Genomic DNA, 19,007 nt, shown 5'->3' with positions numbered 1-19,007 from the left:
ATATATATATATATATACTGCGTCTTCCATTCTTCCATATTTATAGCCTAAATAAGTGATGTCAGAAGAACTACTCTTTCTTCTTTCCCCTTCCTTTCTTCCTCCTTCCTCCCTTCCTCCCTTCATCCCTCCCTCCCTCCTTCCTTCCTTCCTTTTTTTCTTTTTTTTTTTTTCTCCCTGTAGCCCCAGCTGGCCTGGAACTCACTATGTAGACCAGGCTGGCCTCGATCTTCGAGATCTGCCTGCCTCTGCACATCTGCCTCCCAAGTGCTGGGATTATGAAGTTTCAGGGCATAGGTGCATAAATTAAACACAAGATGAGTATTTAAGATTCCATTTGTATACAAAGTTATGAAGAGAATATTGGTGCTGGTGAACCAAAGTTAGCTTCTGACAGGCCCATCAGGGTCTGCAATGCCTTACACGTGTGTAGCACTCTAAAGTTATTAATGTTGAAAAATATGTTTTGCCATCCTCCCTATTTTTCCTCTTGTCTGTAATGCATTGTTTTGAACATTGATCATGTCTATAAAACAGCTCACCTGCACTGTATTACCCAGTGTTGGACATCATCTAAATGTCATGTCACTGTGCCATAAAGTACGTTTATGATTTATACTGTTGGTTTAAATTGAATACTTGCCTTTCATCCAACAGAATGAGTAGCTGAAGTAATGACTATCAAATAAGTCACTGGTGTGAAGGTTTGTATAATGAAGACTTCTATTTAAAGAGATAAACAGTCCTCAGATGGCTCCCTGAGGGTGCTGCTCACTTTCCGACTCCTTTTTCTCTCCCCTTAGATTTCTGTCTATTTCCCTACATTGGTTGAAAACAACCTTGTGAATAAACAGTTATGAATCTCTTGGAATGCTGAAAATTGGACAGAAATCTTTCAAGCTGCAATAACATGATGATGGGAAAGAAAAAGGCATATTAAAACCCCTATTTCCCTGCTGTAACTTGAGTCATATAAATGTGAAAGAAGTGAAAATCCATTCACTGGAGTATGAGAAAAGTTAATCTAGACCAAGGAAAAATCATACTGAGACTGTTAGCCTCCAGTACAAGACTGGTCCACATGTTTGTTCATGAAAATATGTTCAATGGAATAATTAGTAATTACTTAAGGATACTCCAAGATATTTATCCTTTAGTAGGGAAAGGTGAAATAAAAGAGAGGGACTAGAGAGATGGCTCAATGGTTAAGAGCACGTGCTGCTTTTGTGGAGGACTGGAGTTGGTTCCCAGGACCAGTGACTTACAACAGCCTTTAACTACTGTTCCAGGGGATCTTCTGCCCTTCAAATGCATTGAACTCACACATAAACCTACACTCAAAACACACATAAACACCCATAATTAAAAATAAAAACAAAATCTTTAAAAAGAAAAGAAAGAAACAAAGGGGCTCAGGTTGAATGTGCCAGAGCATGCCCAGGTAATGGAATACTACAGAGTTTGTTTGGCTTTTTTTTTTTTAAAGATGTATACATTGAAATTTTTTTAAGTTGGTATTATTTAATAAAAATGATTTTGCTAAATTATTGTCACAAAATACATACAAAAACTATCTGGTATGATGCTACTTATGTTAAAAACATATTCTGAGGGGCTGGAGAGATGGCTTAGTAGTTAAGAGGGACCTGAATTCAGTTCCTAGCACCCATGTCTGGTGACTCTAGGGAATCTGAAGCCCTCTTTTGGTCTCCTCAGGCATCTGCACTCAGTTGCATGTACGCCACCCAGATACAGACATATACACATGATTAAAAAGAAAATAAATCTTAAAAAAAAAAATCCTGACATACCCTAAATCATGTCCAATCAACTAAGAAGTGAAGTTCAGAAGAATTTCACACAATTTTCCTGTTTTCTTCATATTTACAAGGACTAGCTAGGCTTTCCTGTGGCTGGTGAGCAGCTGTGGAAGCAGAGCCCCAGTGCAGGAGGTCACCTTCCAAACTGAAGAGCCGGCTGCACCTCATTAAATTGAGGGTAGATGCAGTTGCTAATCTAGAGTAGCTGCTTTGAAGTGTCATTTGCCTTGTTCTGTTGATTTCTTTTGCTGGTTTCGTTTGTTTGTGACCAAAGATCAGATGACATGCTATGTTTGTGCATTGTGAGGTCATCTTGGTGCATAATCATTCAGAGTGCAACTGGATAGTCATATTATGAAATAATTAACAGTACAATTCATAACTGTAAGCCTCGAAGTGACCTGGGTTTTGGTGCTTTTTTTCCCCCCATAAATGGGTTATTAATTCTGGTATAATTTCTCACCAAAATTAGTGAGAATTACATGTTTAGCATGTGAGCATTTACTTTATTGAAAATTTCCCAGAAATCAATTACCTTTGTAAGGTTAGAAAAGGCCATATACACAAAAGAATGATCTATCAAGGGGTTAAAAGGATGTCATTCTTTTTAATAAAAATTATCTGTTTTTAAATTTTTTTCCTTTTGGTTTGTCTATGCTTTAAGTACGAAAGGTACAATTCAAGATTGTAAACAAATACTATTTTTTTGAAAACTGAGGTGGAGAACTATTGGAAATGACAGCATTCAATTCTGACAGTTCTCACTGCCTATAAAGTCAAGGTCCAAATGTCAATAGAAAGAACCAATGGAACAAGAGTGAAAAAGCTAATATACCTGACCTCTTTTTCTAGCTCCATCTTTCTTGTGTTTTCATAGGAACACCTATGTAACTTGTTAATGCAATGGCCTGCCCTTGGCCCATGGAGAGGAAAGCAGTTAGTGTAAATAGAGAGGAAAAAAAAAGAACAATTTGAGTAACGAAATTTCTTAAATCCTAAATATTCTTGGAAACTACCTACAATGCTTTCTTTAGGTGTAATTCTGTGTAATACTAGTAAGAGACATTTTCTTGGGCTTGTTATTTAATGGGAAAGGAGGGAGAGAAAGAGCGTCTCTTTTCTCAGGCACAAAGAATAGTTGTGTGCAAGGGCTCCTGATTATTTAACACAGAATATAAACATTAGTCCTGGCTGTATTTTAAAATGCCACAGATCTGTCACAATTTCAATTTTCTCTGAACCCAGGCCCACCAAACTTGCATATACATCAAAATCACATTGAAATGCAGATCTGGAGTTAACTGGTGTCGGGGCAGGGCTTAGATTGCATTTCTAACAGGCACCCAGGTGATGCTGTTGCATCCTCTGGCTGTGGGCCTGGGCAGTGTGGTCCAGGGTATCCTGATCGTCACATCTCTGGCATTAATTGTCCCATAGAGAACAGAGGGGGAACTCTTCACGATGGTCTCATTAGACTCTTGCTTTAATCAACTGCTGAAGGGGATCAGACTGATTGCAATGAGCAACTTGAAGGTCAAATATAAGCACTCACAATGATTGGCATATATAATGCTTCCCACAGAGCAGAAGACAAAAAGTAGACAGTTAAACAAAATCCTACAAGTTATCTAAGTCAGAATTAAATGAAAGTCAGCTAACAGTTAAGTACAGAATAGCTCCTTCAGCTTAGGCTGAAGGATTCTCAAGACTGAAGTTTACTCTTATGATGAGGTAGGCCCCAGATTCTCTTTGGATCCCCCAAAGCAGAGCCCCAGTGAAGGCCACACACCTTTGCTGGGAGGAAAAGCAGAGGGCCTTTCCTGTGGCTTGCATCATTTTTCCAGCTCGAGTTTTATCTTGGAAGCCTTGGGATCGGAGAAATTTTCCCAGTTCATTTTCTTCTTGAGACAAGACTGATGAAGAAAAGGGGAAAGTAGCTATGAACAATGAGCATTTTTATGATAAAAAGAAAAAGAGAGACAAATCACAAGGTCCTTTCTCTTCAGAGGCAAAGATGAGAGGAAATTAAATCCAAGTGGCAGGCTGCAAGGTAAGTCTCTCCACCTCCCCCACCCAGCCATTTAACTTCCATGCTGTTCTTCCATTTACAATAAAAGAGATCAAATTCACTTGAATACATCTGTCAGTGAGTTTGGTGCCCTGTAATCAGAACCAGAAAATGACCTCTGTACTGAAAAGTGAGCCCATAATGTGCCGCTTCAAGTAGAAACGAAGGAGTTGGGTTTGTGAAGGTTGCGGGTGGGAACCTTTTGTGGCTGCATAGAATGCTGTGCTAGCTGCTCCTGTTGTTCTCTCCTGCTGACTTTTTGATCTCTGCTGTCTGAGTGACATTCTGCTCCATGGTAAAGTCACTCACATCCCTCAACTGTGAAGCAGGGTTAGGTTGGAGGTGGGGGTAGGGCCTGAAGGTGACATCAGGTTGACCATTTGTAAATTTTTTAAAAATATTGAGCCAGAACCAAATCTGAATTGTTATGCCCAAACTTGGCTTTATTTCTTTATTTTTATTTCACTTGGTTATATTTTTAATGGCAGGTACAGATGGGACAATTTAGTAAGAAAATGATTTGGCACATGCTTTCTGAAGACTAATTTGGTAGCAAATATAAAAAGTTGTAGAGATGGATTATTCTTTTGATATAGTTCTTGGACTGTTGGAAGTTCAGCCCAAAGAAGGGCAAAATAGGCACGAGTGATTAGCATCATTATTTGTAATGCTGAGTCAGTCTCTTTATTCTGGAGACTGATTTAATAGAATTCAAAGCATCCATGAAATAGAAGGAAGGAGACCCCCCCCCACATACACAAACAGTGGAGCCAAAGCCACAGGGCTTACACATATTCTCTCTAAATCAGCATTTACTGTCAGTATACTTTGAACAACAATCTATTCACATTTCTATATTGATTACTGATACAATTATTTACTTTGTAGGACTGGGGAACTTGAACACAGGACCTGTGCATGCAAGACAAGCACTCGTTACATCTTTGGTAGTTGTGTGTGTGTGTGTGTGTGTGTGTGTGTGTGTGTGTGTGCGTGTGTGCGTGCGTGCGTGCGTGTATGTGTGTGTGTGTCTGTGCGTGCAATTTGTGCATTCGGCATTTGTGCTCACACTGAGGTCAGAGGAGGAAGTCAGGTGTCCTGCTCTATCATTCTGCATCTCATTCCCTTGATACAGGGTCTCTCACTGAACCCAGAGCTAGGCTCGAACCTCGAAAGCCCCAAAGATCCCCCTGTCTCCATCCTCAGTCCACCCCAGGGTCACACCTGGGCCATACCCTGATCTTTAAGTGAGTGCTGAGATCCTAACTAAGATCTTCTTGCTTATGGAGTCATCTTTTCAGCCTCAGTCTTGGTATTTTGATACATGGTCTTGCTATGTAGTTCACGATGACCTTGATCTTCCAATCCTCCTAGACCCTTCTGCCTCTGCCTCCTGAGTGATGGGGTTACAGGTGTGCACCACCAGCCCTAACTGCACAGATACATTTATGCATCCTGTGTCTCTGTAACCACCTTTGAACTGCTACTAGGTTCCTGTCCTTAAGATTATAGTGAGGCATGCTTGAGCATTTGCCATGGTAGGACCCATGTCAGAGTCTGTATGAATGGACCCGTGTCTGCCTTTACCATGAGACTCTGCCTTCCCGGACAGGGCCTACATCCAAACTACATTTCTTAGACCAAGCCACAAGCTTTTATTCATGGCACTAATTAAATGCTCGTGAAACTGAACTATGACTTTTGCTTTGTTATCCTTATATAGTGCTTTCCATTTTAACTGTTTGTTTGATATACATACCATGATTTTATGTAGTTAAAAACATTTCTATTTGATTTTTTCCTCCATTCTTTTCCCTTCTATTTCTTCTCTTCACTGACTAATATGTAATTAATTTAATTCTACCAACCTTTCCATATGGAGAGCAATTTTCCATTTTTGTTCCCAATAGCATGAGGCTTCTGTACCCTTTTTATATCTTCAAAGCCTCAAGTCACATACAAATGAACACATTTAGCTTAAGGCCCAAAGAAGTAATTCAGGGTACCTGATAAAATGTGCTCTGTCCTAAATAACCTAAGTAGGTTAAAGCATTCAGGAATAATTTTTTGTCATTTCACACACTTGAGGATCAAACTTGTGGCAAACAGGCTTGGTTTTATGTGCTGCTTCTGATTAACTGGCAATGCTTCTAAGAACATTTGAGCTGCGTCAGAGTCAACGTCAGATTTCTCAGAGAAGAGATGATCATTCCTTAATTTTAAAAATTCAGATATGGGACTGGAGAGATAGCTCAGCAGTTAGGAGCATTGGCTGCTCTTGCAGAGAACCTGGGTTCAGTTCCCAGCACCCACATGGTAGCTAACTGCCATAACTCCAGTTCCAAGGAATCCGATGCCCTCTTCTGGCCTCCACAGGCACTGCATGCATGTGGTACACTTATATGCAAGTGAAACACTCATACACATAAAATGAAAATAAATACATAAAAATTAAAATTTAAAATATTAAATTAATTTGCAGAAGTCTAAACTTTAGGTGCAACACATATATTAGATAATTCAAAAGTTTCCACTTGATCAAAAATTTCAATTAATTGGAACTTAAAACTTTAAATTAAAACCTATTCACATTTAATTACTGATTATATTTTCAGATGTATCCTTTAAAAAAAAAGGCAGCCCAAGACCTAGCAAATCAATTAGCATGACAACATTAACTCTAAGTCTAGATTTATGGCTAATCCAATATGTGATGAAGGAGACACAGGCATTCCCTACCGTACAGAGTTTATATTCAAGTGGCAGGTAATAGAAAATGAAGCACAATAACCACAAACACAAAAAACAAAAAGAAAAACTCTAGATAAAGCAAGAGATGAGGGGTAAGACAGTGCCTGCTTCAGACCAGGTAGTCAGGGAAGGCTCTTGGAGCAGCTGAGTCCTTAGTAACAAATGGAGCTACTCAATACTATTAGGGCAGGGACGTTCCACATGGAGGAAACTGAGTGAAAAAGGCCTTCACAGCTAGGAAAGCAAAAAAAAAAAAAAAAAAAAAAAAAAAAAAAAAAAAAGAAAAGAAAAGGGGTCCCCAAGGATGAACTAGGACTAGACTGTGTCCTGTTTATAGGTGGTGATGAGTTTGAATTCTGAGTTTTTTAAAGCAGGCAGCAATATGATCCAGCCTACAAATTCATTACCTCTATTTTGAAATAACATTAGACTTTAAAAATTATAAAACGTATACAGAGTTGTGAGATAGCTTCCCCTAAGCCTCTCCTTCCTCTTTATTTTTTGCGGTTTTTAAAAAATATTTTTTATTGAACTTTTGTACATTTTTTTTGACAGGGTCTCCCAGCCTTCTTGGAAGGGAAGTCACTATGTGGACCAGGCTGGCCTGGATCTCACAGATATCCACCTGCGTCTGTCTCTCGAGGGCTGGGATTAAAGGTGCATGCCACCTCTTTATTTTATATTATTATGGTACAATGATCAAAAGTAAAAAAAAATTAACATAGATCCAGTACTATCAGCTAAACTGTAGACTTTATTTGGATTTTACCTTTTTTTCCAAAATTATTCTTTTTCTGTTCTAGAACCTAGCCCCACAGAGTCTCGTTCATCTCCTTTAACCTCTGGCAATTCTTCAGACTTTCTTGTCTTTTAAGATTTTGACATCTTCCAAGAGTACTGGTCAGATATTTTGACCAGGAATCCAAATTTCCCTCAGTGTGAGTTTGTCTGACTTCTCCAGGTTAGACATGTATTATAGCTGTAGGCCACAAAGCTGAAGTGCCCTTCTTAACGGGCTACATGACATCAATATCTCTTGTCACTGGAGATGGTAACCTCTATCATCTGGTTAAGGTGGTACCTTCTGGGCCTCTCTATGATAAAGCTACAAGTTTTTCCTTTTATTATTACTAAATATCTTGAGGGAGGAATGCATGAGATTTCCTGAACATTCAGTGTCTACTCATCCCACTTCCTCCATGAATCTACCTCTACCATTTTCACTGTGGTGTTTGACTCATGGTGATTTTGTGGCTCACTCATTCTTTCTATATTTATCAAGTAGAATTATTTTACAAGGAAGAAGTGTCTTTTCTCACTCATCCAGCCATCCCCTTGTCATCTATCTTCACATAGACTTCATTTCTTTTCTACAGTTTATGGTACTGATTTTGTTGCTTAAATTGTATCAGATTTGACCACAGGATGGCTGCTGTGTCCTTCAAAGCTCCATCCTTTCTCAAGTACCTTCTTATGTTCTGGCATTGCAAGTCATTCCAGGCTCGTCTTGAACTTTCCCTACAGCAGGCTTGAAATCAGTCACTTCCACAAAGATGTGGAAAAGGGTCCTCAGGAAACAAAATCTGGATGCTAGGTGTGTTCAGTGCTATAGGCTGTTAGTTCTTCTAGATGCTCTCAGCTAACAGCAGTAGGAAGGCTACAAATGCACTACCCTCCCCGTGTTCATCTGTGCATCAGTATCTGAACACATATGAACAATGACTTCATATGACCCCTGTGTTTGCAGTGTATCAGTGTGGTAGTGTTTATTCTAGCCTCCCTTGACCTGTAGTCTCTTTCTACCATAGACAGAGAAAATGCAGGCTCTCACCTGCATTTATTTGTCTAACCTCATTATATGCATAAAGCAATTTTAGAATTGCCTGCCCATTTCCTTTCCTAAGTAATAAATATACCATTTTTGTATATATTTGTTTTTGTGTTCAACCTTGGTGTCCTCTCTAAAGTACTATTTTCTAAATTGCTGTAGTTCTTTTCCATTCAGCCAGTGCAGAGATGTGATCCATTTGCAATGAAATTTAGTTCATTTGTTACTGTCTGTATTCCATTTTATATGCTCTCTTTTCGTGGTTTAGGGACTTTCTGAATATGTAAAATGTCACTGTGGTTTTAAGAGTCAGAGTTACTGAAGACATCTTGGTGAGGTACAGATCTTCCTCCCCCTACCTCCCTGTTCTCCCTCTCTCCTTCTAACAGTTTCTCACAATCCCCATCTCTGGTTCATTACTATCTGATTTCTTTCACTGATGGATTATCTTTCTTTCCTGAATTTTATATTTTATTAATCTTCTGTTTCTTGCATGAAGGGCAGCATACTATAAATATGTATTGTACTTGGCTTCTTTGTTTAAAATGTTACCTTGAAAATCAGCCTGCATCAGTTCAAAGAGATTTTCCCCATTTCTTTTCTGTGACAGCTGCATAACAAAACCCTCACATTAACTACTCTATTTTTAGTCCTCCATCAAAGTTGGGATCCAGTTCAGTCTAAGCAGTTACAGAACTTGTCCCTCCCATCCCAACTCTGATGGCATGACTCACAAGAGCTTAGTGGATGCACTTACTCATAAACCAACAGACAGCCTCCACTGGCCCAACCAGAAGACTTCCAGTTTGGGACATTTGGGGTATTTATAAATATACCACACATTATAATAGAATACTGAACCTTAATAGTGTCTTCATAGCTCTACTAACTAATCTGAGATAGCTCAGAGCAAAGTATTTCTCTGCTTTCTCTTAGAAACATTGAAGTAGATGGTAAGCATCATCTATGATCAAAGAATCATAGTTTACAGAAATCTGTAAGCGTCCATCTTTTCCCCTTATTACTAAATCAAAATTTAATGAAAATGTAGCATATTGAACTTCATAGGACTCACTTAAAAAATAACAGACACAGTTTTATAAATACTTTTTGTTTTCTACCACAAAGGAGAAAATGATTCATTTCTTGAGTACCAGGGGAATGGTGGAATTTGATCACAAATTCCCCAAACACAGGTTTAAACAAAGGAATGACATGATCAGGGCTCAAAGCTCCTCTGATGGCAGTGTAGCCAATGGATTGGAGGAGGCAGAAGTGGAATTAAGGGGATGAGTTAAGAAACTGGTCTGGCAAACCAAGTGGGCAGGTGATGGTGAAGCCTGGACTAGGGGAGTGGCAGAGAAGATGGAGGAAGGAGAGAGAAACTATATGTCATCTAGAAGGCCAATCAAACCAGCATTTGAGACTGTCTAGATATGAGATGAGGGAAGGGTGGGAAAGTAGGATGTGCATCCTGTGTCTTGATTACCTCATAGCTCACAACCCTGATGTTTGGGCCCTGGAGAAAACTCAGCATACTCAGTCAATATTAGCTTAGGTGACCTTTAAAATTCTCCTGAGATTTTGAACATTCTCAAAATAATTGTCTTGGTAAACTATTGCTAATGTTAAGAACTGACCAATTGTTAACCTGTGTGATTGTTAGAAAGGGGTTTAATAGTAGTCAGAAATAGAATTTCCATATTTTAGACTTGGAAAAATAGAAATTAAACTATTGAAATGGACCTACAAAGAGAAGTTTAAAATATATAGAAACATATAATATGATATTTATTATTTCAGGGATAACTCTGTTGGTGATACTTTTAAAGCAGGATGACTATCTAGAAATCTTGTTCCCCAGTAGTCAATGTCTAACTTGAGAAACATTCACGTGGAAATACTGTCAACAAAGCCCATTCAATGAATGAGCTATATGAGCCTTTTCTCACCATTTGGCCATTTCACACAAGATTAGACATCAGAGAACCAGGGCAATCAAATAAAAATAACCGCAAATCATAAAAGTTTAATATAAAACTCAAAAATGTTTTAAAATTGGGAAAGATCCAGTAAAAATTCTCCTGCTCTGACAATTGCTTTGAATAGTAAACAGTTCAAGCAAATTATTGGTAAAACTACCATAGACCTTCCTCACATCTTAAAGAGCAAAGACACACCCCCAAATAGTTCCATAAACATAGTAAATGAAATGCTAAGGCAGAATATTCTGTGCTTTCTTATAATTTGATCAATTATCATATTTATAACATACTTACAACATATTCTCTTTTGATAGAGTACAATTGCTTTAGATAAGTCCAAACAGGTTCTCTGAATTGAGTGAAATAGCTGCAATAAAATATAAATAAAATGCTGTGAAATTTATATCAGTGACATTAAAAATATACTGGACAAAACCACAATACTTGATTTTCCCCCTAAAAACAAGATCACGTGTCTAAGTAAGTTTGGTGTTACATGTGATGTACTGTACAGAGAATGATCCATGGATTTAAACATTCCCCTAGGATTCTGTACTTATTGAAATTCATCATCTCCATGATCAAAATTAAGATCTACAGAACAGTTATTTCCTCCAAACCATTGAAATAATAGATAACAAAACATAAGGGAATGGCCCAATTAGAGAACCTGGTACACCAGAGACCCAGTATTCATTCATAACTTAATTTATTATCCTTAACACTTAGTGTTTTTTTTTAATGGGGGATCTGCCAGCTAAACATCATATTTAAAAGATGACATTACCTTATTTTATGATCCTAATGTATTTTATGGCAGGCTTAAGCAACTAGATAAAGCAAACAAAATCAATCAGCAGAATGTTCTATCTATTTAGAAGACATCTGTTAAAATAGAATCTAGGTAGGAACAAATCTTATTACCAAAGTTCCCAATGATGTCATAAACTATCCAGGGAGCCAGCCTACTGCCATGCTACAGCCATGATGGAGAAAAGGAGGGCAAAGGCAAGTAGGACCACACTGAAAAGTGTTAACCAGTTTGAACTCATCAGTCTTGGTCTTTCTTTGAGAAACTGAGAAAGCGAAAGAAGAAATGAAGAGAAGTTTTGATTTAGAGATTAAATGTCTCCCTAAAGCCCCTATACTAAAGGCTTGGTTGTCTTCTGTGGGAAGTGGTAGGCCTTTGGGAATGGAACCTAGTGGAATGAAGCCATGTCTTGGAGGACAGGCCCTTGAAGTGGATATTAGGACCCCAGCCCTGTCTTCTGCTTGAGCAGGTTTCTTCCACCAAGCACTTCTATCATGATATGCTGCCTTGTTGTATGAGGAAAAGCAAGGGGGCTACGAAACGATGAGGAAAAACAAAACAAAGGAAAAACCACCACTACCCAAAACCTGTTCCTCCTTTAACTTCATTTATCTCAGGAATGTCATAGTGGCAGAAAGATGGCTAACATGACAGACTTCATACTTTTTCAACCCTCTGTCTGTGGGCTCAGAGACCAAGGCTAATGTCCATTACAAAAGCTGACAAACATTTTGCCTCTGTGGAGCCAAAGAACGAGACAAAGCAAAATTTTTCCTCTTCTTCTTTCCCTAGTTTACTGGCCATGCTAACATGAAAATATGTCTTGGTACCATAAAGCACTTCAAAATTTGAGTGCAAACAGATGATCTGCTTCATTATACATATGACCAAATTATCTAATAAAAGTGGACACATGCATATGCACTTAAAATGATTAAATCCTATTCTTAGGAATATTTAATATAATAAAGCTTGTTTATGAAGCAACAAATTTACTTATTTATGAAATTGCATCATCAACCTATTTAGAAAAAAAAATCCCCCATAAAACAAAACTAAAACTAAAAAACCATTGGAAAATGCTTGATATCAGTATTCTAAGTCATAAAACCACCAGAGTCAGAGCAAAGAGGTTCTGATTCTAATTTCAAATATAGGAGCAAGAATCTGGTCCACTATTACTGTTCACTTTTAAAAAAATGAAGAATGACCAGCTTTGAAGTGTTTAGTTCTATGAGTTTGACGATTGCATTCACTCATGTAATCATACCCAAAGCTACATAAGACACTACATAGACACTCCACTCTCCTTTGGCAACCTTTTAAAAACTAAAATGGAGCACAACATTTACATATCAACTTCCCAGTAAAATAACTATTTTATTGCTTGTTTGTTTGTGTACATAGTATATGCATGTGTGTGAGGAGGCCAGAGGTCAGTGTTGTATGCCTTCCTCTTTCTTGCACCATCTTATTTTTTTTTTAAATGTTTATTTAATCAGGTCTGGAGAGATGGCTCAGTGATTAAGAGCACTGGCTGTGCTTTCAGAAGACCCAGGTTTGGGTCTCAGTACTCACATGGCAGCTAAGAACCATCCCTAATTCCAGTTCCAATGCCCTCTTCTGGCCTGCATGGGCATTGCATACATGTGCTGCACTTACATGCAAGCAAAACACTCATACACATAAAAGTTTTAAAAAAATTTACTTATTATTATGTATGATTTATGTGTGAATGTGGGTGTGCATATAACAGCATATGTAGTGAGGCCAGAAGACAGATTTTGGGAGTTAGTTTCTCCTTTACCATGGGTTCTGTAACTCAGATTGTCAGGCTTATATAACAAGCACTTTTACCCACTGAGTCATCATGTCTACTAACTTACTTTTGAGTCAAGATCTCTCACTGTCTGGCTGGCCAACAAGCTCCCAGGATCCACATTCTCCACCCCCAGTGCTGGGGTTATAGACCTAGACTACCATGTCTGGCTTTTACTTGGGTGCTGGGATCCAAACTCAGGTCCTCCTGCTTGTGTATTAAACATTTTACCCAGTAAGTCATTTCCTCTGCCCTGAATCCGTTATTAAAGCTTGATACATATAAATGTTTTCCAGAGAGCAGAAGAAACTAGCCTTCTGCAGGTAGCTCAGTGTAACAACATGTCATAGTGGCTTGCATATCATTCTCAAGCTTTATTGATAGAATCCATTCTCTATAAACATCCATAACTATATTAACATTTCTGCCACAGAAACCCCTCTGATGGGCTAAACACCAAGTCACAGGTTAAATACTTTGGATGCATATGGCTAGGAAAGCAGTTATTTGAATGAAAACATAGTTTAGGAAAAATGCTGCTACAAGATCCTACACATAAACACAATGTTTAAGGTAGTAGTAATTAACAAGTGACTTTTTCCTTGAGACCTGGTCTTGCTATGTAGGCCAGGCTGGCCATCTTTCTACTACAGCCTCCCGAGAGCTGGGATTACAGGGCCGTACCACTATGCCAAGCTTAAATGACTTTTGAATACTGCTTATATTTACTAGATTGTTAAGAAGCAAAAAAGCTATGAGATATGAAAAACATCAACTTACAACAATTAGACTATGTTTATGATACAAATATCAGAGGAGATATTCCCTGTGAAATCTCTTCTGAAAGAACATCCTGATCAGCTTCTATTTCACAATTTCCAGTAACAGAAGGAAAGGGCACTAATAAAGAATGAATATTTACGTAGTCATTCGGTTTAACGTCTGTTGAATGTGTGGTGTGTGAGTGGCTGAGGGCACGATATAATTAAGCCTAACATGGAATTTGACCTCTCAGTAGAGTGGACAGGCAAATAAACCAATACCTGAGATTATTCCATGAGATAAGTACTCTGAGCAAAACAAAGTAATGCCATATATTAATGAACAGTGGTTCTGTGATGAGGAGTGGGTGTGGATATGTAGGAACTTGAAACAGCATGTGAGGTAAGGCTTCTCAAGGTCACTTTTAGGCTGTGAGAACTATGATAATTCACCAGTCAAGGAGAGATCTAGGGAAAAAGTATCCAGGCAGACCACAGGAAATACTTTATGAGCACGAACTTGCTGGTACAACCAGACAGGGAGCTGAGAAAAAACTGTAAAGGCTGGAGGGTGGTAAGGACAGTATGAACTCACTGTGAAGGAGATTTCAGAAAGCACTCCCTGGTTGCCAGGACACAATAAGCACTCAGTGGCACTCATCACTTTAGTTAACAAGTAAGCATTCTTGTTACAGGGCAACAGTAGCTTAAATTCCACTGCAGAGAGGCATCTCCCATCTCAATACCAGCCTCTCCTTAGGGACCTAAACCTTAGAAAGTTCTGCCTGGGGCTGGATCTACTCTCAGATGAGTAGAATGAGTCTTACCCTCTCCTACATGACAGACCTTCCTGAGTAGTTAACTACTATTACTTCCTTTTAGCACTTTCCTACATCTCAACCACCCTTCTAGAAAAGGTTTTGAAATCCTGAGCTTTTTATTTTGGTCTCATTATTATTCAGCTCATTAACTGAGATGCTATATTCAACTTAAGAGATCCCATTGAATTTTTATCAGGCCACGGAATATATTAATTTTCTCAGTGCCCTGTCACCCACAGAAGAGCTATAAACATGGGCATAAATGTCCAGCAAGACAGTGAGTTAGGTTTTCCATTCATTATACTAATACTGTAGCCCAGATGGATAAGAATTCAAGTTGCTGTATAGTTTAACTAAATATTTTCTTAGTTAATTCATTCTGGAATTTTCTAAGGTTCATTGCCAACCTCACTAGAGTCTATTGGACAGTCATTTTGTTTGTTTTTAATTTTAGACATTTGTCTGGTTCTAGTGTCCAATTCTGATTCCTCAGATACTACTAGAAGCAAATCTTAGATTGTGTGGAATATTTTTAACAAAAATTTACTGGAAATTTACCACCCAGCATGCATTCTAACGTAGTGTTTGAAAACCTAATTAACAGAGGCCTATTAGAGATTATATGAGAATTTTTAGATTTGGGTTTTTTTGTTGTTGTTGTTATTTTTCTGTCTTTTTGAGAAAGGGTCTAACTATAGCCCCAGTAACCCTGGAACTTGCTATGTAGACCAGGCTGGCCTTGAACTCACAGAGATGCTGAGATTAAAGTCATGTACCACTATACCTGGCCTGAGAATTTGCAAATTGAAAAAAAAAAAAAAAACATGCTAGCATTGAATTTTTCTGATCCTGGGTGTTCCCTGCTGTCTAATATGTGCAAACCAAGACTGGCCTAGTGAGTTTGCTCAAAAGTCTTGACTCTAGCATAGTGGCCTAAGTGCTGTGAAGAGCTTACCTCCAGCTTGGCATCCAGGTCTGCATCAGAGGCAACAACATGCTCATCTTCCTTCTTCCCTGTGGCTTTAATAAAGGCCTGCTTCGTTTCCCAATACTTCTGTTGCATCTTATTGACAACTGACTTATCTTGAGTATACCGATCCTGTAAGTCCCAGGAATAACTGCAAAAAACATTTAAAGAGCTATTTTACTCAAGGAATTCAAAAGAACTAAGATACTATGCTATGAAGTAATTGATCTAAGCATGACTTTATAATCTACATTGACATTATTAATGAATGTGTAAATGCTTTCTTATGCAGTTGTTACGCCATGAAAATGAATGAACTCTTTCTAATTCATAATTTAAAAAGTAAGAGTGAGGAAATTCTGCATCATTTTTAGAAATTAAGAAACTGAACCTTGACAAGAATATGTATATTCTTGTTACACACACACACACACACACACACACACACACATTGGACACATTCCTTTTGGAGGTGGAGAGTGGAAGGAATGAGGCCAAGAGGCCAGGTGACTGGTTCAGGGCAGCCTAGAGAGTCAGAGATAAGGACAGACACTAGCTCATCTCTCCACACTTTCGATTATACCACAGTGACGTGACAGCAGGAAAGCAGATAAGGGGCTGAAAAATAGCTTAGAATCTGCTGGAGAGGCATCTAAAATAGTCAGACTCACAGAGTCAGGGAGAAGAATGATGTTGGCTTTGGGGAAGGCAAATGTGGAGAATGCTAATCAAGGCATAAAGTTTTATTACATATGATGAATATATTCTGGAGATGTATTAACACTGGATCTACAGTTAACAAACTAATTGTGCTCTTTAAATTTTGTTAAGAGTTTAGATTTTATATTACTAGTTCTTGCCACAACAAAATTAAATAAATAAAATTCTCAAATGTGTTACAGATTGCAGGTTGTTAAAAACAGTTCTTCAACATAAACGCTTAAAATATAGATAGGAAGCTGCTCTTCAGAAAGAGCTGGATGAGAAGCAAATCAAAGAGTATAGAAAGAGGAATCGGAAGCAAAGTTGAGAATGAAGTAGCATTCCATACAAGTGATCAGAGGACTCCAAATACTGAAAGAAAGTTCACTGCTGGTGCTCTGCACCCCCCACCCCTGTCTACATCCTTCTTGGCTTCAGTTAAGCTGCAAAGGCCCACACAGTCCCCAACAAGCCCTCCTTCTACCCTAACCCATCATCACTCTAGACAAGCTGCTCTATACTATTGTAGTGAAACACCCATATCTCAACCTTGATATTTCTAGTCTTCATATGAAAGTTCATTATGCTTACACTTTAAAAAATATTTTATTTATTATTTTTATTTTATGTGTACGGGTGTGTTGCCTGCATGTATGTGAGTGCACCCCTGTCGTGCAATGCTGCAGAGGTCAGAAGAGGGCTTCGGATTCCCCTGGGACTGGAGTTAAGGATGGTTCATAGCTGCAATGTGGGTGCTGGGAATCGAACCCTTTTAATTCACTCATTTATTCTCTAAAAGTCAGAAAGTCTTTCGTATAACTTCCTAATGGCTTTCTTTGGTGAGAGAGGTAGATTACGGGAGACTGCTAAGGTTTACTTTGTATCTTTTTTCATTATTTAAGTTTTATTTTGGTCTCATTATCAGAGAAAATAAGATAAAATGTGCTTATCACTTGTGAAAAAATAATATTCCTGTATAATGCACACATTAAAAGATTGGATGGATCTATCCCAAGGATGTGTTTTTTTCAGGAGAATTGGATTCCAAAGAACGAGGTGTAGAATGAATAAGATGGACTTTGTGTTGAATCTTTTTAATTTTTTTCTTCCATGTATATTTTTATTGAATTTTTGTGCATTTCACACAAAATGTCTTAATAATATTTAGAGCCTCTCCCTTATCTGTACCCCAATTCACAGCCCACTCACAGGATCTCAGGCATTCTGACATATATGTTAAGGCCTATCAAGTCAAGTTTGTGAGTCCATCCACTGGAGCCTGTTCAGCCTGCGCAGCCTAGCGTCACTTCCTTAAACAAGTTCAACTTCCTTACCCAGCAGAGATCTGCTGCCAATAGTTCCTCAGCTAAGGTTGGGGCCTCCTGCTTATTTTCCCAGTTCTATGCTGGCTTTTTTTTTCTGATTGAGTTTGCATGAGTCTTGCACATGGTGACAACATCGTTGTTCATATGAGCAAGCTACCAGCTGCCTGGAAAACTCTGTTTCCTTGTCTTGTACCACCTGTTTCTTACAGTTTTTCTATCCCCTCTTCTGCAGTGGTCCCTTAGCCCTGAGCCCTGAGTGGGTGAGGTTTAAATATAGAAGTCCTATCCAGGGATACACACTCTACAGTCTCTTAGTCTCTATACTTTGGCCAGGTGTGGCCTTCTGTGTTCATTGCCCTCTGTTGCATGAGGAAGCTTCACTGGTGAGAGTTGAGAGATGCATTAGTATTCTCTCTACCCTCCTGTTCCACTATGTTCCATGAGCCTTAGGTGTAGAGGTTCCATTGTAGATGAGTCACATGCACATTTCCCTACACTGAGACCACCTGAGGTCCATCCCACTGCCCCGGGGCTAGGCTTCTCTGCCCTTTAGTAGGGGCCTAGACCTTGCAGATTGCCTAGGAGTGCCTTAAGGAGCTTCCCAAATTGTGCTGTGACTGCTCTAGTAGGGGCCCAGACCTTAGGAGGAAGCCTGAGAATACCTGACTGGAGCATGACTTGGGCCTCTGGGGGAGCTTCTGAGTACCTGGACTGAGGCCATCTGGTCCCTCCATATAAAATCAAAAGAGAGGACCTGAAGCCTAGACCAACCAGCTTTACATACCCAATAAGAAAACAATCAAGGCACACTAATAATACAAACAGAAGCAGATTTCAACTCAACAAAAGAAGGCTTGAGTTTCATACCAGAATCACAAACAACAAATGAAATCCACATGCCAAAATCACAACAGAAAAATAACATGGAAAACCAAAATAATAAATTCCCACCAAACACCACCAATCCTATAGAAGAGTTCTATAATGAGAACTCCCTAGAGATAACCCAGGACACAGAATTTAAAAGAATAATCATAAACATGATCAAAGATTCAACTAGTTTAAAGAATATGCATACAAATCAAAGAAGTAAAAGAAGATAGGGATAAACTTATGACTGAATTCACAAAAGAGATAGAAATATTGAAGAAAACTCAGGCTGAAATGAAGAAGTGAAAAACTCAATAAGCCAGTTTGAAACAATAGGAGAAAGCCTCACCAATAAAATGAATGAAATGGAAAACAGAATATCAAGATTGGATGATAAAGTTGAAGAATTAGACCGCTCAAGCAAAGATTATGAAAAATGTAAAAAAAATTACAGAAATGGAATATGCAGGAAATATGGG

At 38.5% G+C, this 19,007-nt stretch overlaps 1 protein-coding gene across 14 annotated transcripts in view; it reads right to left on the bottom strand.

Moving 5' to 3' along the window:
* Ica1 (islet cell autoantigen 1) overlaps positions 1 to 19,007 on the bottom strand; it is a 157,953-nt gene that overhangs the window by 109,873 nt on the left and 29,073 nt on the right. For all 14 annotated transcript variants that reach the window (XM_029569585.1, XM_029569583.1, XM_029569573.1 and 11 more), the window contains 3 exons: positions 15,620 to 15,782; positions 10,747 to 10,819; positions 3,610 to 3,733 (listed from right to left, as the gene is read on the bottom strand). In XM_029569585.1, coding sequence (XP_029425445.1) covers positions 3,610 to 3,733; positions 10,747 to 10,819; positions 15,620 to 15,782 — 360 coding nt within the window. The remainder of the gene's footprint in view (positions 1 to 3,609; positions 3,734 to 10,746; positions 10,820 to 15,619; positions 15,783 to 19,007) is intronic.

Source organism: Nannospalax galili, unplaced genomic scaffold (genome assembly GCF_000622305.1).
Source record: "Nannospalax galili isolate Female #2095 unplaced genomic scaffold, S.galili_v1.0 scaffold62, whole genome shotgun sequence".
Lineage (NCBI taxonomy): Eukaryota > Metazoa > Chordata > Mammalia > Rodentia > Spalacidae > Nannospalax > Nannospalax galili.
This window is presented reverse-complemented; position numbering and strand designations above follow the sequence as displayed.